This window comes from Chanos chanos, chromosome 1 (genome assembly GCF_902362185.1).
Source record: "Chanos chanos chromosome 1, fChaCha1.1, whole genome shotgun sequence".
In the NCBI taxonomy this organism is placed as follows: domain Eukaryota; kingdom Metazoa; phylum Chordata; class Actinopteri; order Gonorynchiformes; family Chanidae; genus Chanos; species Chanos chanos.
The window spans coordinates 7,903,118-7,930,036 of NC_044495.1; the positions used below are offsets into that span (position 1 = coordinate 7,903,118).

Consider the following 26,919-nt stretch of genomic DNA (forward strand, 5'->3'; position numbering starts at 1 on the left):
TGGCGAGAAAAGAACCGTCTAACGCGACGGTTGGAATCGCTACTGTGTTTTGTTTTTTTTTTCTTTTCTGTGAGAGTGTGAAAGTGTACCATTAATATCGGCGAGTCGTTCACGTGTTGATGGAAAGTTTTTCTGGAACATACTTTCACATAAACTAACAGAACTCCACATGCAGCACGTTCGCTGATGGACCATATGGACTCTTGTCTTGACTTGCATCAGCGAGATGGCAGGTGCTATGACAGTTAGCTGGAGAGGGTCAGCTGAGGAGAGTGAATAGAGAAAGTTGTGTGGCGTGACATTGGTGAGATAGTTCAGAACCTCATTACATGTGTCCAAGTGTTCTCCCCCTTAACTATATCTCTAAGTGGAGATTATGATCCTGTTCTATACCTGCTGAACTCCTCCCCTTTTCTTTTCTTTTCTTTTCTTTTCTTTTCTTTTCTTTTCTTTCTCTCTCTCTCTCTCTCTCTCTCTCTCTCTCTCACACACACACACACACACACACACAGAGTTATAGAAAGTAAAATAAACATACTAATCTTATATCTCCTTTTTTCCAGAATTATTTTCCAGAATCACACAGCTGTTTGGTTGACTTTCCGCCATTGTTCAGCAGCTGGTCACTTGGATCTCCTGAAAGGAATCCCACTTTCAAAAAGTGTAACAAATGTCTTTTCACAGCCCTGAGGCCTCAAAGCTGTGAAGAGATTTCACACAGATAAATCCACCAGAGGCTGGCGTTCTCTGGAGATTCGGTTGAACAACGTTTTACAGCTAACGGCCCATTTGAAAACTACGTATATCACAGTATCATCTAATTTTACGTTAAAATTTCCATCGTTTTATCATCGAATATCTTTTTATTCATCGGCTTAGATACTTCGAAGAGATCCTGCTGCTGGCAGAAAGTCACAAATACGAAGAATTTTATGCCAGGCAAGCAAAGGCTGGAAAGGATCCCTCCTTTTAACTCAGGTGTGGCCGTAAACCAGGTGGTGAGAAATCAAAGGAGCAAACTCAGTTAATTGTGCTTAAGAAATGCTGATGTAAGAAAAGCATCTTAACAAGCACAGCTGCCAACAAACATAAACCAGACGCCGTTGATCAAAGATGGATGCCCCCAAAACTATTTGATAAAAACAAACAAGCTGGTTGATACATAACCTCATATGAGTTTATTTAAGCTGCCACGCGAACGTCAGACCGTCCGTTCCCTTGAAGAAAATATTCACGCTCTCCTAGTAACATTTCAGAGTTTTAGTAATATTTCAGAATAATTTCTTGCTTTTACGGTCATGGACTACTTGACTACTGAGCATAAACACACGACCGTGGTCTTCAAATTGAGGTGGGTGTATTTGCTTTTTTAAAGATCTGTCATTCGGATACTGGAGGGAGGGTTTCCAGGGAGCTTAGAGAAGGGGAGGGAGATGAACAGAGAGGGAGAGCGAGACGTGAGAAGGGGGTGCGTCTGACTCACTCCTCAGTTTCTGTGCACTGACTTCTCCGCTTCATACGAACTTCATGAACTGCGCCTCCAAGAAAACTTTTCAGTAGTCCCCGTTGGCTGTGGATTGTTTTGTTTGGATGTACCGACAAACGTTAGAACCAGTTCACAAGAATGGTAGAGAGGATTCCAAATATGTTATTAATGTAAAAGGAATATAAAAGGGGCGTCAACTGTCGGTTTAAATGACTGATCTGTGCAAAAGCAGAGGCAGCTTCGGAACTCTTCGCCCAGGACGAGTCGGAATCATGGATCGATAGTATGATCGGCTTCGGGCTTCGGAGGAGAGTCTTTAACTACTGTGCAAACCTCATATCTCCGCTATTGCTTTGGAATAAAGGTTGTTCAAGTAAACCATTAGAGGGGACCCCTATCTTCATTTTAAAACGATTTTTATAGTGTAGTTCAGCTGGTTCGTTTTCAAGGGATGGCTTCGCCAACTCTACTGATTTTGACAACGGTTTTGACTTTGTGTGGAGATGCCTGGAGTGCATCGTATCCACAGCGATATAATCTCTACGCGGGGAGTCAGTCTCAGACACAGACTGCTAATGGAGCGAGAGCAGCGAGCAGACACAGGTAACTAAACTCCTGTCCTTCGTTTTTATGACCAAGTAATATGTTGCGTATGGGACAGAGCTTGTGAGCCGTTTATAATGTAGAATTCTTAGTGCTTGGTGTACAGCAAAGAGTAGCTGAAGAAAAAGTTTTTATGGAGTAATCCAGAGCAATATCAGTGTGGTCTGACAGAGAGGGGTTTAAGTTGAGGTACTCAATGGTCCTCTTCAGCTATGTCTATGTAAAGCATCTCTGTCCTCATATTTACTTGAAGTTGTCATTGAGATTTACTTGAACTTGTCACACAGCACAGAGATTCATTATAGGTTTAAACTACCCACTCCATTTTATCCGTACAATAGTACGAACTATAACTAAGACCAAATTTACCTGAATCAGAGAGACGGGGAAGCCTTTTAGGGACACAAGTGTGCCACACCTAACTGCCAAAACATAAACAAACAGACACAGACAAAAACACAGACACAAAGTGACTGTTTTCCTTTTTTTGTTTTTTTTATGAAGGAATTTCTAATATCTGACTTTATGTTTTTATACTGATCACTCAGCTCTATGGTTCAGTCAGCCTCTTTCAAACCTCAGCCCTAGAGGGCCCAGGACAAAGCACACATATTGATCATCATTACACATACGCGCGCACACACACACACACACACACACACACACACACACACACACACACACACACACACAAACTTATCTTGGATACAAATTAAATTTATAGTGGTTTAGTAGTCCGTGATTTTGGTATCTGGTACAGAGTCTGTGAAATTCTCTCTGTTACACACCCACTCCGACACTTCTGGCTTCGCTGTGTGTGAACTCTGATGTTATGGGCAGTGGTGCTCCACATCGTGACGTGCAAAGCGGGGCTTCCCCATCATTTGCGGTGATGCAATGCTTTCTTAGGAGTGGATGTTGATCTAAAAGTCAAAAGCAGCTGGTTTCATTACTCATGATCAGTAGAGTCAAATGTTCTCAAGCCAAAATGGCATGGGTTAGACACAGACATTGTTGCACTCAGACTGTCATTAAGGCACTAAGCATCCGGTTGTCGGATCTTGGAGGATTTTTAGAAGGAGTTGATTTGGACTCAGAGGTTAAATGCATCAATATGAGTCAGGGACAATCCTACCCTGTTATAAAGTCAGCCCTCAATTCATCGGTAATCAATCTTAGAACATAAACACTAGAGAGGGTGTGTGTTGTCTATGGATCATGGAAAAAGAACAGTTCATCCCTCATACTGATTAGATGCCACCTGTTTTCAATACACTTGACCTATGTTGTGAGTTTCCTTAGCCAAATGCACATCACTATAATAAGCATATACATCAACTTTGAAAATAAAAGAACACACACTCAAAGAATGGTCCACATGTAGGATCTAAAAGAATGATACACCAACACTGTGTAATTTAAACTTGATATTGAGGCCCTGACTTTGACACTGACCTAAAAATGAAAATCAGCGACAGCCGTAATACAAGTTCAGTTCAAATCCAGTGGAACGAGGAATCTCGTGCTTGTTTGGAAAGCTAAAATATGCCTCTGAGCATTATGGCTTAGTATCCCCTTTGAACTTTTGTTATATCAGATGTACCAAGTATTTAACAACAAATGTGTGTGTGTGTGTGTGTTAAAGGACGTGGGATGTAAGATCTTTAAACTTATTTATTGAGATTTCTTTCACTTCCCTGTCGTTGTGGTTGCTATGTCTCTGTTTTCTAAATGAATCCAAATGGATGATGTAGACTCTCATGATCCATGCATCAAAATGCGCATTGTAAAGGGAAAGCCGCAAACCATAATCAAATTTATGATGGAATGCACTGCTCAAACTGAGTAAAAAAAAAAAAAAGTTATACTGAAAGAAAGACTTAGCGAGATGAAGTTTGCAGGGATTCAGCTGCATTTGCCAAATATGCAAGAACTCAAATCTGCTCTTTCCTTGAATTGGTAAGAATCCTTCTCTTGGCAGTGAATAGTGTTCAAGTTTTTTTGGATTGGGATACATGGAAAACTCCCCCCAGCATTAGGAACTTTTCCAGCGTGTGAGTTTATCACTTTAACATAGCTAAGCATCAGAGGAGTATCGAAGAATGGTTCTGTATCCAGATATGTCATTATGAATTGTGAAATTAATAATAAGTGTTTGAGTTGAATAATAAAAAAGTAAAAGTTTACTCCTCCTTGCCAAGTTGTTCATCTAAATGTTTGATATTTCAAACTCAAAAATCACGAATATCTGCATATTTGTACATTTGATAAGTCATGCAATTTGAGGTTTCAGCTGCATAGTTATGGGTTTTCTCTCTGCAGTCATGCAGAATATGAGATGCCAAGCTCTTTGTGGGGTCTGTGTGCTATAGCTGGGATTTTTGAAAAGTGGGTAGATCTTTCCCACATTGTATCAGTAAAAGTGTTTTCTGAGCGTAAACCATGACCTGAAAATGTCTTTTCTGAGGAAGCCTTTGTGATGTAGGCAAGTGATTTGTGAAGAAGTGGATTTCATGCACACAGGTCTTTGTGAGGACATCTGTTGGTTCGTAAAAGGACTGCAGGTCTATGACCGCTCTTTAATACACTGAATGAATGTACCGATTCAGCCTTACTCTACTAGGAAATGAACCGGTAAATGAATGATTGCATTTAATTCGGCATGAGATGGACATGAGCATTTCTACATACTCTGGCAGTTAATCGTGGAAATTCAGATTCTTATTTTCCTACAGTAATTTATTTGTTTATTCGGAATGCAATGGAGAGCAAGTCCGTGTTTCTAATGATGACTGAAAATTTTGCGTTCTTATGGTGGGAGCGCTTCAATTTGTACTCTATCTGGAAAAAAAACCTTGAAAGATTTAGCCCAGATTCCAGACTTTTCTGGAAATAAAAGCAGATGAGTTTTCGTTATACCTCTGAATTCACCACACAGTTACCTTTACTTACAGGTACTGGTATTTATGCTGTTATTTATAGTTACTGTCCTATGGTTACTGATGTCAAAGCAGTAGCTGCATTATTGTAATAACACTATATTTGAGATACGATACAACAGATGTACTTAAACAACATGTTTGAAAACTTCCAGCTCTGTCTGATCCTTGGTGAAAAGGTAGAACCAAGGCAGTCAAAAAGGTATGCAGTCACTGCAGTGGATAACCACTAATCCGTACTTGTGCTAAGTCACTAAGTCCACACCAGGGTTGAGCTAGTAACAGGCTTCCAGTGTTTTACAAAAGACACAAGGAACACAGTATACCTGAAGCTTTTTTTGGAACCACGTTCACATCATTTGTCATGCATTTTTTATAGAGAAGCATGTCCCCATAGAGTAGATATGAAGTGAAAATTCTCAGCATTTTGGGATTGCTTCATCCTGTACTCACTGGCCCATGTTCTCTGGTATTGATATGGCAGTGATGATTCTACTGTGCGGAACATAGAGGTCCATTGTTTTAATAATGAGTCATGATTTCCCATAGGGACATCAAAGATCAAAGCTAGACGGCAAGAGAGAGAGAGGGAGCGAGAGAGAGAGAAAGAGAGACAGAGAGAGAGAGAGAGGGAGGGACAGGGTAGAGGGGAGCTTTTACTGTGTCCTGTCAATGTCGTCAAAACCCACTTCAGTCAAAAGGAACTTTGGATATCTCTGTGCGTCTTGGATTGATAAGATATTGAACACATTCAAGAGTCTGCTCTTTGACAGAAGTGAAGTGCTGTTCACTATTGGTTGCTATATATGTATGTGTCTGTGTGTGTGTGTGTGCACTGTAGCCTAAGAGTTTGAACCAAAGCAAATCAAACGGAAAGGCTTGTTTCAATTAGTTTTTCACCTCCTTCAGCTTGTTCAACTCTGTAGGTATTTTACACCACATCTCATTTATCAAACTTCTTACCACCAATTCACGTCCCCAAAGCCCCATTTTCCTATTGTAGACACGGGAATTCAATCTAATACTGCAGACACAGCTCGTTGCCACCCTATACTCTGCTTTTTTTTTTCTTTTCCTTTCCGCTCATTCTTTCTTTCATTTCTTCATTCGTTCATTCATTCATTCACTCACTTGCACGTTTTATCTTTCTGTGCGCGGAGTTCACAGAAGAGGCTCTGTGTTTCTTCCTTTTGAATCTGTCTAGTCTCGTTTGTCGGTGATACTCAGCATGTCTTTGCTGTTTTCACCCTGCCGGGCGTCTGCCTTTTGTCCCCGGCGTGTGAAGCGGTGTAGGGGAGAGCTCTCACTGGAGCGGCCCTGTCTAGTGTGACGGCCTCCGAGGATTTGGCACAGAGACAGTAAGCAGGCGTTGCTGGTGACTGCCCGTCTCGTTCTGGTCGGGAACGCTGCGCACCATCACACGCAGACAGGAAGTCCAGACTCATGCTGCTGCCCCTCTGTGTTTCCTGTGGATGGTAAATTTGGCTGGGCAAGGTTTGGAAAAACCTTTGACATGCAGGACAGAGTCCGTGGCAGAGGGTTTTTTTTTCTTTCTCTCTCTCTCTTTTTTTTTTTGGCCCATTTAAAGGAGGAATTACAACAACATGGTTGTCATTTGGGCCATTGATGTCAGGCACAAACAGATTTCTGGTGTTAAGACATTTACTCTGGGGAACTGTCTCTCTTATTAAACAGAAATATGTGAGTCCTACAAGCGGGACTCACGAATGATCCAAAATCAGCCCGAGAGCAATCACTGTTGTGCACAGAGTGTATTTATCATGATATGTAAGCAAACAGAGTGAAAAGTTAACAGGATTTCCAGAAAGCAGATCAGCAGAGAACGCTATTTTGGTTTGTTTACTTAAAGGTTGTATTCAAGAGTTACATTATTCTGTTTGATATTTAATTTGTACCAAATGGCAAAAGTCCACATTCTGGACTCGTCCAGAGACGAGTATAAAGCCAGGGAGATAACCCAAGGTCTCTCTTCTCCCTCCCTCTCTAATCTTTGATTTACAACGTCCTTCAAAAAGTGTCCAAACAGAGGAATGCAGCCTCATCTTCTCCAAGCACAGGATAGGACTGAAGTGGATGGGACTGCTGTCTACATAGAGTGCCTGAGGATTAATGTCCAGGGATCAATTTCCATTGTGTGCTTCTTCTGTTCTGCTGACTTGGTGTGCTTCCTAGATGAGCATGTTATTGTGAAAGAAAGAAAGAAAAAAAAAAAAAACTCAGAGAGCTCGAATCGACAGAGCTCGAATTGAAAACGCTGCTAAATATCTACCATGTGTCAGAGGAGTTCTTTTATTTTGGGATGACATGGAACTTGATGTGGCTTTTCTGGAAAACATAAGGCTTTGGGGTACAATAGACTTAATTGTGTTTACAAATGACAAAACGTTTATTTTTGCCATGCTTTTAATATTCCTCGGAAATATAAGAGCATCTCGAGAAAGCTCCAATGAATGAGTCTGTCATTGTGGGTATATATATTTTTTTTTGCAAGGTTGCATGTGAAATCATTTTCCGTTCTCAAGAGGAAAAAAAAATCATTTACTTATTGTGGTTTATCCACAGACTGGTTTCAGCTTGAGACTTGAGCTCACATTCGTATTACAGCAAAACAAGTGGATCTCTTAATTACTCTATGATCTGATAAAACGAACACGTTCTTGATCATAACTCTGCTAAGAATTTCAATGCTTTTGTTGTATGGAAAAAAAAAACCCATGAAGACAGCTTGCAAAAACATTACAGATGAGCTATCTTAAGTGACAACAGCTGACCTGTGTGTTTCAAATCAGGAACAAGTAAATCCAATCAGTGTGAATAGAACAGAAAAGGAGCCCTAACCATGGATGGAAAGTGAATGGCCACACTTATCATTACTTGTGTTTTGTCTTGGCTTGTGGAAAGTGAATCTGCTACAAATCTACCCAGTTCCCAACGATTTTCCCCTTTTCCCATTGAAGCAGTTCTGGATATAGACCTATGCATAGTGGTGCTGGGGAGGGGGGGAAGGGGGTGGAGACACCCTGCTAGGTTCCTGTAAAGAGAACAAGTAACCCCAGATTCACAGAGGGACAGTTTTCCCACGAATGAACCTTCTCACATCAAACGCTGCGCTGGTGTGTTTGAAAGCGGGCCCTGACAGCTGCTGCTGGATAACTGATAAGGATAATAATAACAATAACAATAATAATAATAATATCAGGGCTTATCTGGAGATCTCCATGTGAAATAAAATTGGATGCACACATCGAGCATATCCAAATATTGTTCCGTGCAGATAAGAGGGGAGAGTTCAGTAGGCAGTTGTTAATGATGCTTTTGTATGCTCTGAGAGCTCTCGTCCTAATACTTACGGCTGGCAGTAGGCTATGTGTGTAACTAAATGACAGGTCTCAAGTTTTCCCCATTCTACAGTCATATGGTGTTGAATTTGTCTCCTTTTAAAAATCTCTCTTAGGAGAGTGATGTTTTTAAAAATATATATATATCAGCTAAAACAATGAATGAGCGTACAAAAGGGTTGAAAAACTGTTTGTTTTATCTTTACTTGCCTCTAACGGTGAATTTCATTTCAAAGATAATTCTCTGGAGAGAAAAAGACTGAAGACCACACTGGCCTCCGTTAAGTTGCTCCCTTTAGGATAGAATATCGGTTATAAAAATGATGATACAGTACTAAGAGTGAATTATCTCTTTTCTCCACTCCCTACTGAGCTTCCAAAAGTACTTTTCAAGGATTTGTAGATCCAGTAAAAGAGCATACATTTTACTGATATATTTGATGGTAAAGGTATTTCTTTCCATTGCGTGAAGCTGTCCTGTCATCTCAGGTTGTCATTTTTTTTTTCCAGTGTCTTGGATTCCAGTCTGCAATCCAATAATACAGTCCCTTCTCACAACACGGCGCTGAACACTCAGTGTTCAGTTGAGATCCTTCTACCCTCATCCCAAAGCCTGGTTAAGCTATTTGTACGACACATTCATGCCTCACATCTCAAATGCATTGAAATCAAATAGTGTGGGAGAAAGAGCTCAAATTGGTCAAACTGGTAGAACGTATGAGGTAATGTGTTTACCTTGTCCAAGAACTTGGCTAATCAATCCAGCGGCTCCCCGACATCAGTTCAATATGACATCATATCAAAGACTAAAATACCACTTGAAGAAAATATCATTTGGAAACAGCGTATATTTGGGTACTACTGGAACACACACACACACACACAGCTTTTCTTTGATTACAACTGTTATTTACCAGACGTAGGAGGTAGAAAATCCCTGTGTCTCCAGTGGTATTACCCCCTTCAGATGACTCAGAATTTCCTCTCAATTCTAAAACGATTAAGTTACTAATGGTGGCTGAAGTAGTGACAAAAAGTGGTGTTGGGGGGGGGCACTATTTTAAAGGGATAGGTTGAATCAGGAAGTAATATAAAGATGATATGACTTCATTATTATCATGACATCTTAATATGCGACAGCTTTGCTGCCAATATTCACAAGCCTAGTTCTTCAACTCTTGACTTCTTGGATGGAGGCCATGAGTCATGTTACAAAAAAAATCCTTTAAACGATCTTTTATTGAGTTTTTATTAGAAATGTAGTGAACGTGGTGTGCACCATAACCTTGCCCCGTCTTGTTTTCGTTTGATATGACTGTGTTTATTGATATTTGCTCGTTTAAAAATGTGTTAAAAGCTGTTCAAAAATGTTGTTCAAAATAGGAGGCCAATTATTTTTTTTAATTACATCTTGAGAACTATGGATATTGCATACTCCTCTGTCTACAAAGCATTAATTACACTGCTTCAGGTACCTCAGTTTCTTTTGCGTAGTCCGATAGTTTGTCTGCTTGGTTGAGTCCTTGTTTCATTTTGCACGTAGCACTTAAGTTGAACATATTTTGTAGGTTCTTTGTAATACGATTGCTTCCCTCCAGAATAGTGTGCCTGCAGGAATATTCTGCCGATTAACTGTAAGCTATTCTTTGTTTCTTACTCTGCTTGAGAGCACCTGATAAATGAATATGTAAAATGTTAAATGGGAACTCAAACATTTTAGACCTCAATGTATTGTCTGGAAATCTTCCATGAATATAGGTTTGGCCACATGACCAGCCACGTTAAGGTAATATAGAATATTTATTGACTTCATGGCATTGGTCCACGCTATACCCAAATGACACTTCCCGTATAAAACATATTGTCAAAGAAACCGCCAGTGAAATTTTGCTATTCATCCATCTTTCTGAAAGCCAAAAAATTCGTACAGCTTTTGAGTATTCTGTGGCTGACAAAGTAGGTCTGAGTGCTGCATAAACATGTAGTGCCCATTTAAAAAGTTAGTTATAGATTTAAAAGTTAGTTATGGCAACTCATTCATGGTATATGTGGTTTCCATTACCCACGCGTTTTTAAACAAGCCAGCCCATTTAATGGTTTTCAAATTGTTGGCCCAGATATTTGGCAAAAAATTTTTCCCATATAATGAATAAAAGTGTTTTTAAAAATGGTTCCGTTCTCATTTTCAAAATGCCTCAAACCATAGTCACAAAACTAAGTGCTGTATTGTGTGGACCATTGTGTGGACCATTGTTTAGATCTAAAAACCTCCTTAAAAGAAATGTCTCATTGTTAGGAAAGTGGTAAAGTGATGTCCCTGGGTTCAGACCTTCTGTTCCCTAGTGATGACGTTCACTCAGGGGACGAACAGAGAGAGAGAAAGAGAGGGAGAGAGAGAGATAGATGTTCCACGCCCGTTGGACAAACAAACAGCCCTATATAAAAAAAAAAAAACACTCTGCAAATCTGACCGCAGCAACGCAGCGAGCAGATACAGCCATCCCGCTCCCAGACGCTCAGCATCAGACAACAAGGTCAGGCGGTTCAACAAACCGCTCGAGCAGAACGCGGGTTCAGGAAAAGGGGAGGCTGTGTAGGCAGAAAGCAGCAGAAACAGAAGAGGTCACGGTAGCAAAGCTCGGGAGTATAGTGTAATGGTGAGTCAGCCACAGCGAGTGAGTCTTTTAGACAATAGAAAGATTCATGGATCCTCTCTCATTTGGCAGATGCTATAATTTGCTGTGGCTGATAAAGCAGCATAATTGGGGGGTTTTTTTATCAGAAGAATCCCAGTGCAGGACTCTGCCCTCTCTCTTTCTCCTTCTCAGTGTAACTTGAGAGCGTATGTATCGCAGATTGTGTGACATGATGAAGGATGATACTCAGTGATATGTGGACACGCACAGTGACGTACTGTCTCCTTCAAAGATCACAATTATCATTGTTATGACTTATTGAAGATCCAAGAGCGAGATATAGCACCAAGAGATTGACACAAAGAGCCTTGTTGTTGTTGTTTTTTTTTTTTTTTTGCTCAACGAAACCAAAGGGAGACATAGAGGAATTCCTAACGTCTGAGGTCAACCAGAAGCTGAGCCCTTGCTTCACAGGGTTGGGACTGCATGATGTAAGAACCAAGCAAGAACTTAGAGAAGGCTGGAGTTCCCCCTAAAAAAAAAAAAGAAAAGAAAAAATAATAAAATAAAATAAAATAAAATGAAGACCCAACCCAAGTTTGTGTTTGAGTAGCCGTTCACTGCTGCTGCTGCATGTGTTCATCATCTAGCTTATTACCTCGAGTAAACATATCAGTATCAAACGCCGTCTCACAGATGAGACAGGGGAACACCGTGGCTAGTCATCGTGCCACAGGTGGTTTTTTGGGGGAGGTGGGTGGGAGTGAAAGGGTGGAGAACGCTGTGTTTTTCGGCAGCGAACTGGATCAGAGACCCGTAGGTCAGCAGTTGGCTCATACAAAACTGATTAAGCCTGGACTTTGAAAAATATCTGAGATGACATGGGAGTATTAAGACTCAAGGGTGGGTTTTTTTTTCCATGAGCAAGCCAGATTTGATAGTGTTCATATGTGGGCTCACAGGACAAAACCAGAGTTTTTTGAGCTCTGCAGATGACAAATGTTTTCTCGCGCATCTGATGGCTAAAAGGTGTTGTGGTCATTTTATGGGTAGGTCGTTTTTAGCAATCGTAGCAACCGCAGCAGCGTAATGTTTGAGTTACTTTTTGACATAACAGTGTTGGAAGAAAAATCACAGAGAGCATGGTTTGTAGTGAATGTTATTGTGACGTACGCCTGGACAGCATTCAGACGGACTCAAACCGCCAGAATTCTTTCCTTATGTTCAATATTATGATGCAGATACAAGCATGAATGTCACATCAGTTCAGCCCCCTTTTGCTACGTGAGCAATGCTACTTATTGAAAGATGAACAGATAAGATGATGGTGCTGTGTTGAAAAGAAACATTGTGAAAGATTTTCAAAGGAGACCAATTGGCAGTTTAACTGGGGTGTGACTAAACATCAAGTCTGACAAAGGACACCATTGTTCGTGATTATTAAAAGATGTGCTTTACAGAAACAAGATAAGATTTGGCTTTGAACTTTTTCATGTGTGTGACGATTGTCTTCGTGTAGCATGGAGTCATGGAGTTCGGTCCTCAATCTTACACTGAAATATCTTCTAAAGTTTCTCAATTTTATGGTTGACCTGTCGTGACATGAATAAATGGCTTTTCTCAATGTAAATAACATTCACGAGTTTCTCTGACTCCCCCGCCTCCCTCCGGGCCATTGGCAGGCTGCATCGCACTGGGCTCGGGTCCGCTGTACACTTCAGTCTTACTGGACTGTGGCCAGGAAGTGATGTCAGACGTTACAGGCCAGAGTGGTCAAAACGCACATGTGTGCATATGAAAACACACACACACACACACACACATACACACACACACACACACACACAAAAGTGGTGTGAGTACTGTTCCCCAAACTGTGCAGAAAGCATAAACCCACAGACAAGGCATAGTGTGTCAGCTCTGCTTGTTAATCTCTACATTTAGTGCACCAAGGTATGTCACAAGTCAAAACTTGGCATAACTGTGTCTCGATACAGCTCCATGGAGTTTAAGAACTGATCGCTCTGAGTCAAATCCAATGGACAGACAAGAGTCTGTTTTGATCAAGAAGTCCCAAAACTGCAAATACCGAGCCTAAATCCAAGACTTCGAGATTAATTCTGGTATTCAAAGAAATGGAATAAAATGAAATTGTGACATATTCCCCCAGCTGTTTTCAAGACAGTCATCACCAGAACAGAAATACTTAATAGTCAGTTTCCAGTCACCACCAGAATAGAAATGCTTAATAGTCGGTTTATAGTCATTACCAGAATGGAAATACTTAGTTTTTGATTTACAGCTCACTGTTTCTATTCATGTTTCTATTGACAGCTAGCGGACAGCTTTCTAAAGCATTGTAAAGAGGTACTCATATAGGCGAGCCGCTGTGAAGCCCTCTGGTCTTGAGTTGGCTCTGTTCCACACAGATGTTTGGGAAGAGCCAGGAACAGGAAGAGAAAAAAGCATGCCTCACACAGACACAGGAAGGCATGGGGGGTCAGAAGTCAAAGTGAGAACTGCTGATTGTGCAATTAAAATGAACATCAAGACTCGAAATGGAAATTCCTCGTGTGGATCGGTCATTATGATGGTACAAAATCGGATGTCCAGCATTTCCGAAAGCGCTACATTAAAATTACAGTAATTACTACCTTGGGAGAAGCAGACGAAAAAGACAAGGGCTGTCTTAGGTGGAGTATACTGAGAAAATGATAGTGTTTAGCTGAGAGGGAAACAAGAAGACAAGTGTACGTCTAAATCAGCTGCTTCCCATAAGAAGAGGTCAGGAGTTTGACTGACAACAAGACGGAGAATGACCCAGAGAATGCGTTTTGGGAGTGTGTGTGTGTGTGTGTGTGTGTGTGTGTGTGTGTGTGTGTGTGCATGCGTGTGATAGCACTTATCAATACTGTCATGTACAACTAAAAACCAAAGAGGGCTGCAGACTTTTCGATCGGAATAATAAGAAATACGTTCTTCTGATGCACATGTGTTCAGTCAAAAGGAAATTTGTAAGACACAGCTGTATTTAATGTAGGTCTCTTTTTTTTCCTGACCAAGATGACTAAGGTTTATTTTTACCTCTCCTTGGCATTTATTATTGACTTGCTGGAATTATGTACCAAGTTTTCGGTATTTCAACAGCATTCAAAGAAGCAGCTTTTTTTTTTTTCGCCTAAAACATGCTCGGCGTGTGTTTAATATAGATTCCGTAATTTAGGGGGGTATCTGTTTGTTTTTGGTTTGTTTTTTCTATTTACTATTTCCTCCTCAGGAGGTTTGACACAGTGTCTTTAAAAGCCTTTCTGCAGTATTAGCTCATAGGAATCCCAACACAACTAACTGTTATTGTATCTCTCTCTCTCTTTCCCTTTCCCTCTCTCTCTCTCCCTCTCTCTCTCTCCCTCTCTCTCTCTCTCTCCCTCTCTCTCTCTCTCTCCCTCTCTCTCTGGCACTCTTACCTTGCCAGTTCTGCTCAGTCATTTGTGACTTTTAACATGTTTTTCTGGGAAGGTTTAGAGAAAAAATGTGATGGAAAAATATGGGGATAAATCAATCCAAATTCCTACTTGTGAAAGAGATTTGGCAAAGAAAATACAAAGTGAGGCACATTCTGATGGGAGAGCTAGAGGGGTTGAACATAGTAGAAATAAGTGAATAATTGCCAAATGCAAGCTCTCCCTCATTCTGTCTAGCTCCCTCTCAACAAACATGCACATACACACACGTAAAACAGCAACAACTACAGCAAGAACAAAAATTTCAACCCTCCTCATCCTTCTCTGCAATGCTGAAACATGTTGAAGTTATGGTAAAAGAATGCATGGACCAAAGTTACGATGAAAGCAACTGTGAAATGAAAATCCAGTGTGACAAACGTTTTAAGAATGCACATCACTCACTGTTGGATGCTGAACATTGAGGCATTAGGCATTTGTACCAAGTTGAACTCCAAGTAGACAACGGGGGAAAAAAAAAAATTTCCTTGCAGCTTTTTCACTGCACTGAAACAGAGAATGACTTGGACATAACCAGTCTAGGGCCTAAGAGGAGTCCTTGAGATGTTTCCATACATAATAAAACACAATCATCTGCATAGAGGAGACATAAACCGGCCGTGCTGAGGATCCAGGAAACGCCTTGTAAGGAAAGAATCTGGTTTCACTGGAAGTAGTTGTACTGGTCATTATCAGTAATAGAGATACTGAATTTGAATCATTCTTCTCAGCTTGGCACAAACACCTCTTATTTGGTCAAAATTGTATAATTCTTTTTTTCCGCTCAGCCTTTCCTAATTAATTGAAAACATCCCGTCCGTTTTTTTGGCTGTCCGGACGATTTTGCCGATGTCACTGGGTCATCTAGAAACATCTGCATTCAATACGAGAGGCAGAAATATGACATTCCGTTGCCGCAGCACTGTGAATAGTGGGTTAGCAGCTGTGAAAGACAGGAAATCCACCAAAAGTCATTGATGGGCAACAGCCAGTCGTTTTAGAGGAAGTGAGGCTCCAGTCAGGTGGTAATGGTCAACAAAGAAGAGGTTTTAGTTCACCGAGAGAGAAAATAACACGGGTCAGTGATTGGTGGCTTGATTTAATCAGTTATTACTAGACCATTTGTTGCAGGTTTTACGTTGACTGGTTCCATGGTTCTCTTGGGTGGAAAAAACAGAGACCTGTTTGTGATTTTCCAAAGCTATGATGTTGCCACACCATTCTTGATTACGACAGAGTTGCAGTTTTATTGGATCTGTAAGATCAGAACCACACACGCATACACACACACAAATACACACACTCATGTGACAAATCATTTGGATATAACATGTTTGCCAGAGTGGTGGGTGAAAAGCTCCTAACTTTCTTGTCTCTGTAAAGCAAACCACAGGATTTATACAGTGATTATACATCACTGCTATGGACTCATCCGCTCCAAACTCACCAACGCACACAGAGACATCAAAGCCTTTGTGCGTAAGCCCCAGAGGACTTTTCTGGGGGGGGGGGGGGGGGGGGGGGGCTTTTGGAAGAAAACGTAATCATAAGCATAGAGGGATAGATGGTCAGGTTCTTCTGGGCAGCCGCACACAAGCCCATCTGTTTGAACATGTTGCAGATGTACTGGTCGGCCCAAAGCGAGTCCAATTCAGATTCTGTGTGTTAACTGTTTGGAGTGGGAATAAAAAATACTAAAAATAACACTTTTATCTTGTGTCAGAGATTTAAAGCCTAGAGAACAAAAAAAACATGTATGTATTTTGAGAATGTGGCAGAAGATTACAGCCTAAGACTGAAGATATGTAGATTTTACATGCCGTAGTCCTGCAAAACCATTTGTTGATCTTGCCAGTCGACTAAAACCAAACGGGGGCAAAACTCATAACGCGGTTCACTGAGGGTGAGTAGTGATCTGAACACTAGCAGATGTGTTAGTGCCAAACCTAAGAAAGAGAATGATCATCATCATTATCGCATTGCTCTTAAATATGCTGAGCATGCTCCACCAGGGACGGTGTGACATTAACTGCTTAGTGCATACAGAGATCATTTATTCAAGAACAAGTCAAATTTATGAAGTCACGGGTTTGCAGATTTCCTTAGAGCAGTGAAAGATGTCTGTAAATCAAGTTTGGCCTCTGGATTTTTGGCAACTTGTGTGGGGAGAAAAATCTTAAATTTGCTTCTGGGGGAACTCATTATTCTCTAATTTTCAACACTGTTAATCTCCAGTTTCTGGCTGTGGTAAAGTTCCCAATGTATTTGACACTATAGTAGAGAACGTCTCAGGGTAACGTATATGACGTCAGCAGTGTAAAATGATATTAAATGCAGTGAAGCCTGGTTTATTTTATTAATGTTTAAATGATTACCGAGGATTTATACTCACACCCGTGTTCTCGTTTTCTTGATTCATGGTCAGTGGATTCTGTGTATCTCTCTGGAGACAATAGCGTGTGTGTGTGTGTGTGTGTGTGTGTGTGTGTGTTTCTTTATGATGTGGAATGTATAAGACTCAGAACAAAACTGTTTACGTCTGCAGAAACTGGTGTGCATATGTGGTGACAAAGACAGTGAGCTGTGTGGTGGAAGATGGAGTGGAGACGTATGTGAAGCCTGACTACCAGCCCTGTTCCTGGGGACAGGTCCAGTGTCCCCGTGTGGTCATGTGAGTATTATAGCTTGCTCTCTTTTTCTTTCATTTCCAGTGGTTTTTTTTGGGTTTTTTTATGAGTATCATGTGACCTAAGTACATTTCTAAGTAGATTTTTCCATTGTCTTCCATTAAATCATTTCATGTTGTCATGTCATGCTCACTTAATTACTGAGGGGGGAGTTATATACATATATATATATTTTTTAAAGTGTTCTCATTCAGTCCACCTGTAAGATCCATTTCAGTTATACTGATATTTATTTTATTTTCCCCTTGAAAATGTCTAGCCTGAGCTCCTCCTCTACTGTCTGCTCACTCTTTTGTTTTGAACCTGTGCCACTAAATGTGGCCCCCAAATGTATGCGGGAGGGACCACTGTACTGAGTAGGATAACCGTTCACAAGCGCAAACACAAAGAAATTGTTTACTGTATTAAATAGAAAATAACACTTTTGAATCCCTGCTTGTTCTGTCTATGCGTTGGAAATGCTCCCTCACATTTAGCAAGTGGATGAAATATATTTTGCCTATGATTAATTAATCATCTCTCGCTAGTATGGTCTCGCTTCTCTGTGAGATGACCCCCAACATCAAGTTTACATTTAAACATATAAGAATGTGAATAAACTGTGGATACATGTCTAGTTAAAGCTCAATTTTTTTATAGTTCCTGGATATATTGGTTATAATCTTTCACCGGGAGAAAAAATATGACTTTTTACAGTACTTATCCAGAGCTGTCTACCTTCATTCAACAAACAGATGTTTATAGCCACAGAGACACAAACCTACACTAGGCATCTACGTTTTATGGGAAATCTGATACTGCGAGTATAAAAACAAAGAACATGATTGTAATTGTTTATATAATGATTTAACAATGCCAAAGAAATCCCGCGTGGATCAATAGAGGTTAGTCTGTCTGGAAGTAGGCAGGATTAAAAAGGTTTGTACCGAGGGGTGGCTAGCCCTAGGTTTCCAGAAACTGCCAACACGCACACCTCCAGCTGGAAGAGCTTAATCTCACTCCATTGGATTGGACACTCACACACATACTCTCTCACACACACACACACACACACACACACACACACACACACAAAGGGCTATGTGAGGAATGAAGTGGCACACTATTCCAAACCCCACAGCCAGTGTACCACAGGAATTAGGCCCCAAACCCACTAAAATACCTCCACTTATTTTTCCACTTTCATTCGTCTGTGGAGGAGCACGACCCATTTTCACTCCTTTTCTCACGCCGGTGAGAAATGTACAAACTGAACATTGAAGCGTATTCTGTGAGACATATACAGTGTAACCCAATGGGATTTCTTTTTCTTTTGAAAATTCCAAATGTAAACACTCATCAGTCACAACCTTTCTCCTGTACAGTTCGTAGAACATGTAAGTGACTACAGACCTGCTGTTAAAACTACTCGTAATTTCAGTGTAAAATTCCCATGGGGCTCCTACCATGTTGTCAAAATGAAGTAAGAAGATCAAAGACCTAAAATTTTACTCTAAAAGAGAAGAGAAAGATTAGGATCAGGTTAAAAAAAAAAACTCATAGTAATCTAATGATAAAATCTGATAACAATCATGCAAAACTCTCTTTTTACAAAAAAAAAAAAAAAAAAGGAAAGAATAGCATTTTTGTTCCTCTGAGACATGCATTGCATGTTCCATAACTCTAGGTCATGCCTTAGTCACTCGTGCCCAATTTAAACATTATTATAGGGCCTTTTGTGCACCGTTTTATGAATTTGCACAACAGGTAACAGACTACATGGACAGACAGTGTGCTCACTGTTTAACAAAGTGTGGCCCTGCCCCTTACTGCTGGAGCCACACCTCACTTTAACAGCTGGGCAGCAGATGCCTTTGCAGTAAAATGGACACATAATCATTGAAAGAGAATACATAGCTGTTCATGTGCAAGGCTTTAATGGTTAACTATTTATTTTCTTTCTCAGCTTAAAAAAAAAAGAAAAGATAACAAAAACAACCAAAAAAACCTAGACCCCTATTCCCCAAACAACCAAAGCTGTATTTATCGAAATTTGGCCCTGAGTGGACCACGCTGGTTTTTTCGTTAAGCAAAAATCCATGATTTGATTTGGGTCGGCTACAACATGACACACTGATTATTCTCAGAACCCCCAAAGACTATCTGTCTGTGATTAGGCCGGAAAGAAGGCCAACTGAGAGTCTTTCAAAGCTTATGTGGTTTTAGTGATCACAAAATGTCATGGCTCACACTTTTACGGTTTATTTTCTTCATTTTGCTTTGTCCCCTGCTGTTCTGCGCTCAAACAGTATGTCTTAACCATTATACAAGTTTACAAAAACAGCACGGCAAAGATATTTTTCCCATAAAAAGCAACAGGAAAGCAACATTGTGTGTCTCTGGATCACAAACTAAGGTTCTTAATTTTCATTGCATTTTTGTTTGTTTCTTTGTGTGTGTGTGTGTGTGTGTGTGTGTGTGTGTGTGTGTGTGTGTACACATGTGCCTTACAGGTATCGAACCTATATGAGACCGAGGTACAAGGTAGCCTATAAAATGGTAACAGAGATGGAATGGAAGTGTTGTCATGGTTACAGTGGGGAAGATTGTAACGAAGGTCCAAACGGGGGATCCGTTACACAGATCTCAACAGCCAGGCCTTGGCCCAAGCCTTCACGTCCAGGACAAACGGGCACTAACACCCAAGGGGGAGGAAATGGTGAGTACTTTATTCTAGAAGTCAGTCCTCAGAATTTTTGTGTGTACTTGTGAAACTGCATAAGCTTTGTAACTGTCCTGCTAAATATGGTCATGTAACATCTCTCTGTAGGGAGAAGTGACATTGACAAGATGAAGCAGCTGGAGGACAAAATTCAGAGTTTGACCAAAGACCTTCATGACCTGCAATCTACTTTAAGGGGCATGAATGAAAGGTTTCAGGAAGAGATGCGCAAGCCAGGATTTAATGGTGGCAAAACACCTGCTGATGCTGCCCAGCCAGAAATGAAAGAGACTATCCACAGCATTCAGACCAAGCTTGACCAGTTGGACAACAGGACTCAAGCACACGACAGGACCCTGGTCAGCATTAATAACCACCTTGTTAATGGTAAGGGAGGGGGCAATGATCTAGACAGGACTGGTGGTGCTGGAGATAGTAGGTTTAACACCCTGAAGGAGGAGATTCTCCGAGAACTTGAACGAAGAGTCTCACTGTCTTGCTCAGCCTGTCAGTCTGGAGTGGATGACCTGAGGCGGCAACAACAGCGGGACCGGGAAAGGATTCTCGCTCTAGAGAAGCAGATTAACGCCATGGATCAACGTCACCGGCAAACTCTGGATGGCTTGCGCAGGGACCTGAGTCGGTCTCAAGGCTGCTGTGACACAGCGACAGACCTCAGAGGACGACTCACCGATATAGAGAGGAAGATGAACTCAGCATCGCAGGCCTTCGATATTCTGCAGGATCGTCTTGACAAGGAGTTGGGAGGAACCAGTGGTGGAGGTGTTAGGGGAGGAGGAGGAGGAGGAGGAACTGGAGGTCCAAGAGTGACAGAGGACACGTTCAACGGTTACTTGCGAGACTTGGAAAGGAGACTAAACAACACTGTGCAGAGGACAGAAGAGAATTGTGCCTACATGGAGAATGACCTGAAGGACTTATTCAAACAGCAGATAAGTGATCTACGCAAGGAGTTCACCAACCGATTTGACGAACAAGACTACAAAATCGCAGATGTTGAACTAGATGTAGGAGTTGTGAAAGAAACAGTGTTTGAGCTGGACAAGCGTTTATCTCGGATAGAAAACACAACTTCCCACATTGACAGGAAGCTGAACGAGTGCTCAGCTTGCTCTGGTTCAGCAAGGGGTTCTGGAGAACAAATCAGCCCCGAAGACACAGTGAAGTCCCTTGAGTGGAAGGTCATTGCAAATGAGGCCGAAATCAAACGGTTCGATACACGACTCAAAGACCTATCGGTATCAGGTGACTCTCTCATGGACAAAGTTGTGGATTTGAGCCACGACATCCGCAAGATCAAAGCACTGACTGGGGATAATGGTGAGCATTTCAACAGGATCGTCACAGAGATAGAGAACTGTAACATATGCAACACCATTGAAGATGAAGTGAAAAACTTGAAGAACATCACAAATCATGCTTTGGACAAATGGCAAAAGGAAATCAAAAACATCCAAAGCAAAGTGGATGCAGACCAGACTGCTTGCTCAGAAGTATGCTCTGATCTGCAGGAAGAAGTAGGTAAGCTAAAGGAAGAAGTGGAGAAGTGCAGCGGACTGTGCAAGATTGGCTTAGATACTCCTCCAGGAAAAGGAGCGGGAGACCTAGATGATCGCGAAAAACCCTTGGACGGCCAAATTGTCATTAGTGGCACTAACGGGAATCTGAGGTCAATCCAGGGAGAGTTGTCAGAAGTCATACTGACATTCAGCTCTATCAACGATACTCTAAAGGGACTGGAACACACAGTCCAGAAACACGACAGCGTCATCACCGACCTCGGAAACACCAAGGACAAGATCATCTCGGAGATCGACAAGATCCAGCAAGAGGTGACTGAGCACATAGAGGACAGCAAGATGCGTTTTGACAGTGTGGACCGCGACATCCGTCGTTTCGGAAGCAACGTTGTAGTAGAAATGGGTGATTGCAAACGGTCAGGGGACGGTTTGGAGAAGAGACTCTCAAAACTCGAGGGAGTCTGCAGTCGTCTTGACTCAGTGTCCGACAGCCTGCGGCGGATCAAAGAGGGCCTGAATAAACACGTCTCTGGACTGTGGAACTGTGTCAATGGGCTAAATTCCACTGTGACCTCACACAGTGGGTTCATCAATGAATTCCAGAACACACATCTGGATGGGATCCACGGTCAGATCAAGAGGCTGAACTCTTCTGTGGTTCACGTTCTCAAAGAGTTCCAAAACTTCATACAGCAAGACTTTAAAGGTTAGTGTTGTGTATCTGCTCATTTCAGTTATATCTTGATGCTTCCTTACTCAAAGCTGTTTGCATGTGGAGCCCTGGCAATTCTATATTTCAAGTACCTGATCCACTCTATTTATAAGTCATAAGAATCTTGATGGTAAATTGATGAGTACAACCTGTTAGGGTTATAGCTGGGTTATAACTGCAATGTTCTAATGGTCCTGCAATGGGGAAACTGTCCTAAATTATGTTGAAAATACTGTAGGAGCCAATAATCTCAAAGTCTGATTTGCGAAGTCATTTAATGTCCTGTATGGGGTGGTCGTCTAAGTAATATTCTCAACTTTCACTAGTCCTTGTCCATTTTCAGTGATACATAGTTCGGTTTACTTGTACAATGACAGGTCCACCCGGGCCACAGGGTCCACAAGGAGAAAGAGGGTTCCCAGGACTACCTGGGCCAAATGGGCCTCCTGGCAGAACGGGACCACCAGGTAAACCAGGTGCAGAGGGGCCAAGAGGACCTCCTGGTAAGAAACCCGCCATCCATTCTTTGTTAATTCAGTTAACTGTTCATATCAGATATGCATCTAATTGATTATTTGTGAGGGCATAATGTAATGTGTAATACACTATGTGGTCCCTCTCAGTTACTTATTCCCCACAATTGGCTGCATGATTGAAAAACAGTATTTGAAATATAATAGAAGCATTTACCATTTTTCTCTATTTCGTTCCAGGTCTCAGAGGGGAACAAGGTACGTGTTTTATTTTGCTTAAATTCCTCTGGCACAGATACCTCAGTGAAACCCTCAAGTTATTTGAAATGGCGCAGATGTTGCCAATCAAATTAGAAATGCTGGCACAGCTCGTTAGGACTCTGAGAAATGTGTGTGCTCGGTCTGAGTGTGTCTGTGTGTGTGTGTGAGCGTGTGTGCGTGTGCGTGTGGGGTCAAATAGATGTTCCCTGTCTGTGTGTGGTGGTTAGTTATTTTATGGTCAGCTTTGTGTCACGGGACGCAAAGATCAGAAGCTGGAGCAAAGGTCAGGAAATGGCCATTAAGGGAATGAACCTTCTGTCTGACCTGCATCTGTTTCAGTGCAGTATATATTTTGGGGTGAAATGCACTTATCTGCCGTAAATACAGCTGGCAGACATAGAGAGCATGTAGTTACAACTCCACATGACCCCGGTGGATTTCAAAAACATTCTTAACGTGTTTACAGGTCTGCCTGGCGCTGACGCCCACGTGCCTCGACTCTCTTTCTCCGCTGCTCTCACAGCACCTATGGTGACTGCAGGAACAATAGTCTTTGATAAAATCTTTGTCAATGAAGGAGAATTCTATGATCCACGAACAGGTAATTGTGGCTCACAGTTATTAGTGCTGGAGATAAATAAATAAATAAATAAATAAATAAATAAATAAAAGGTATACACCATTCGGTTGTATCAGTGATGGTGACATCATGTGTAAATGATCTTAAATTATGACCAAGGTTTTTGATCTTCGTCACCAATATAAAATGACATATCCATTCCACAGGTATCTTCACAGCACCACTAGACGGACGTTACTTTTTCAGTGCTGTCCTGACTGGTCACAAGAATGAAAAGATAGAGGCTGTGCTGTCCAAATCAAATTACGGTATGGCGCGCGTGGACTCGACGGGCTATCAGCCCGAAGGTCTAGAGAACAAACCTGTGTCTGAAACTAAGCCAACACCGGGTTCTCTGGCTGTCTTCAACATCATCTTACCGCTGCAGATGGGGGATACAGTCTGCATTGACCTGGTTATGGGCAAACTAGCCCATTCCGTGGAGCCCCTCACTATCTTCAGTGGCATGCTACTGTACGGAGATGTCTAGGGGCTCTGCACCTCCCAGTATAAATGAACACTGAGGCCTATCAAACTCAAAGGTAAATGACAACTGATACAACGACGGGGCCAGAAAATGACACAGATTCTTCAGGAGATGGTAAAATGTACTGTATACATGGCTATTCTCCCAGATTCATGTTCAAACCCACTGATTGATTCTTCTAGACCTGATGAACTCCTTGAAGACAGAATATAATATGAAATGGAAGAAATTTCGCCCTTGATATTTTAACCTATCCCACATTTGGATAAGTGTTGTAACAGATACTACTGCAGGTTTTTAATTATTGTTGTCAAATGTTATTGTTAATAATATGCCTTAATTTTTTTGATAAATCACTTAAGACATGGGTCAAGAATAATCTCCCATGCACCAAAGCCGACTGAGAGGTCTGATCGACTTCCCATGTACCCTGTTGCAAAGTACAGTATTCTTGCCAAAGAGCTTCTCACAATCAAGGTTAAAGGTTAAACTGATGTTTGTTTAGTCGGAGAGAAGCAGGGATGAAGTTTTTTGTTTGTTTTTTTCTTTTGTTTTTGCTTTTGGTTCATTTGTTTTATTTTTAATAATTGCTTTAAAAAAAAAAAGTAATTCATCGTTGTGTGATGTGAATGTTATTAATACTGTGCACCTTTCTGTCTCTGTATTTTTCCTTACTGTGTAATGCTTGTAAATTTGTGTTCCAGACATTACATCACAGAATCAACATGTTAAGAAAAAAAAAAAAAAAAAACAGTCTGTGTGTCCTATTTGTATTCACTCATGGACCATTTAGTGCCTTTATAACGAGAAGTCAAATGGGTGTGTATTCAACTGGCAGATTGATAATGCAACTAAAAACTGCAGTCCAAAGAAGAATCTCTGTGTGGAAAACTGAGAGAGTAGAGGCCTTGGATCTGCTCTTAGGAAAAACAAGCTAAAACCGTTATGCTCCTTCTCCTGGTGAAGGTGTGCGATTTGCTGAGTGGCAGCCAAGAAAAACAAGAAAAGAACCTGTCATAAACAAATGTTTTTTGTTGTTGTTGTTGTTGTTGTTATTGTTGTTGTTGGGTTTTTTTTTTTGTTGTTTTTGCTTTCTTTCAGAAGACCAATTGCAACCATTGATGCATGTTCACTGAGATGTTTACACAAGACAATAACTAACATTGGCCTGAAAGCAAGAGAGAGAACAAGCGGGGCCCCCTACCCGCACTGTGAAGCCCCGATGAGGAAACAAAACTGGTAGCCTCAGTCCATGAGCCAGATATTAAGACGAATTAGTCTAAGCTAAGTGCTGATTATCAAAGAATGGTTTTCCTCGTTGCAAATTCTCTTCAGTGACCTGGAGAGAGGACTTAGCTTTAAGTGTTTAAAAGAAGTCCATTTGATGGACCAGACTGTGTCTATTGTGGGGTTTTTTTTTCTAATGTTTACTGTATATACTGTATGTCAAAGAATTATGTGCTGTATGGCAAAAAGATCCAAACCTTTAACTGAACCATCATTTCCTCTTTTTTTTTCAGATTCAGTTAAAGATTCAGTATAATCCATAACGTTAACAGCAGTGAGACACTAAAGTATTCATAAGAATCTGCTCTTAAATAAGGAATTTTAAGGCTGCTATCTTAATATTTTCCATGAACTGTTTCTCTCTCTTTTTTGGATCTTGGAGAACATGGTAAGATTTTTTTACTTATAGGAATCTCACTTTTTTTTTTTTTTTTTGTTTTTTACACCAACAAACAAATCAAACCAAAAATTTTAAATTCTCGAGCAACCAAAGGGACTTTAGAACGAGCTTTAGTACTATACAGTTTGTCCTCACAGTTTAACCTGTTATCTTGAATGTGTATGTTGGCAGCACCTGTGTTTTAAATAAAGATATTTAATTTTACACAGCTATGGCTTTTCCTCTGGCTTTGGTTTTAGACTGTTCACTAGAAAGCGAAGATAACACGCCTAAAGAAAAATTTTTCTCAGAACGCATAACATAGTAGATGTTGTGCTGTTAATTGTTGATTTTGTCATGTGCCGCACCAAGAATTTTTTTTTTTCTTTTTGGTCAAGCACCGTGACTCCCTTTGATTAGATATCCATGACAGAGACTGCTCATGAAAACTCTGCTGTTTTGTTATGACGGTCAGTGTCTGTTTCTAATAACATGGCAAATGGGAGATGAGACTCTGGATTAATCTGTCAATGGAAAATGTGAACAAAAACATGTTTTGAAGAAGAGAAGTTGCACCAATGTTTTATGAAATTATTTTTAGATGTACACAGAAACATAAAATGGACTGGGAACTGGAGCAATGAATGCAGTTCTTTTTTTTTTCAGTTGGCAGCCAAAAATGTTGCTTGGAAACTAACCTATAAATTCGTGGAAAGAAAAACATTACTGGATGTCCATCAAGAGACACGTTGAGATTTCGTTTATAATGAACAAAACTGCCCCCCCCCCACTCCCTCCTTTAATGCCTTCGACAATGATTGACTTGCAAAGTCTCTCGTGTCCAGACGAGGCGTTGGTAAGTGAACAGCCAGCTCTCTGATATCTGTCCCACTCAAGGAAGCATACTCTTTCCCAGTTTCTTTTTTTTCTTTCCCTGGAAGAATGTTTCTCCTTTTAAATAACCACATGTCAACCTACACCGCACCACGTGTGTGAGCGCATGTCATTCTTACTGTCAAATTACAGCCTGGAGAAAGTTGGCCTCTGATGGCAAAACACAAATATGACACATTTCTGTAAGAAAAATCAGCCTGTTTCTAAGACATAATCTCTTTCAGGTTACATCAAGTAACCCAGAAATTGTTGAGATGAGGCCTCAGGAAACATTGTTAAAACCTAATTCCTGATAACGAAAAAAAATGAAAAGATCTGTTTGCCATCTGTTCCTACTGGTCAAATGACGGCAGGT

At 40.9% G+C, this 26,919-nt stretch overlaps 1 protein-coding gene across 1 annotated transcript; it reads left to right on the forward strand.

Moving 5' to 3' along the window:
* The first annotated feature begins 1,500 nt into the window (after positions 1-1,500).
* Positions 1,501-24,539, forward strand: emilin1b (elastin microfibril interfacer 1b). Its single transcript, XM_030774859.1, has 8 exons — positions 1,501-2,089; positions 17,069-17,194; positions 19,703-19,908; positions 20,020-22,158; positions 22,542-22,667; positions 22,878-22,895; positions 23,365-23,499; positions 23,685-24,539. The coding sequence occupies exons 1-8, from the start codon at positions 1,938-1,940 to the stop codon at positions 24,005-24,007; spliced, it is 3,225 nt and encodes a 1,074-aa protein (XP_030630719.1). The 5' UTR covers positions 1,501-1,937; the 3' UTR covers positions 24,008-24,539.
* The last annotated feature ends 2,380 nt before the right edge of the window (positions 24,540-26,919 follow it).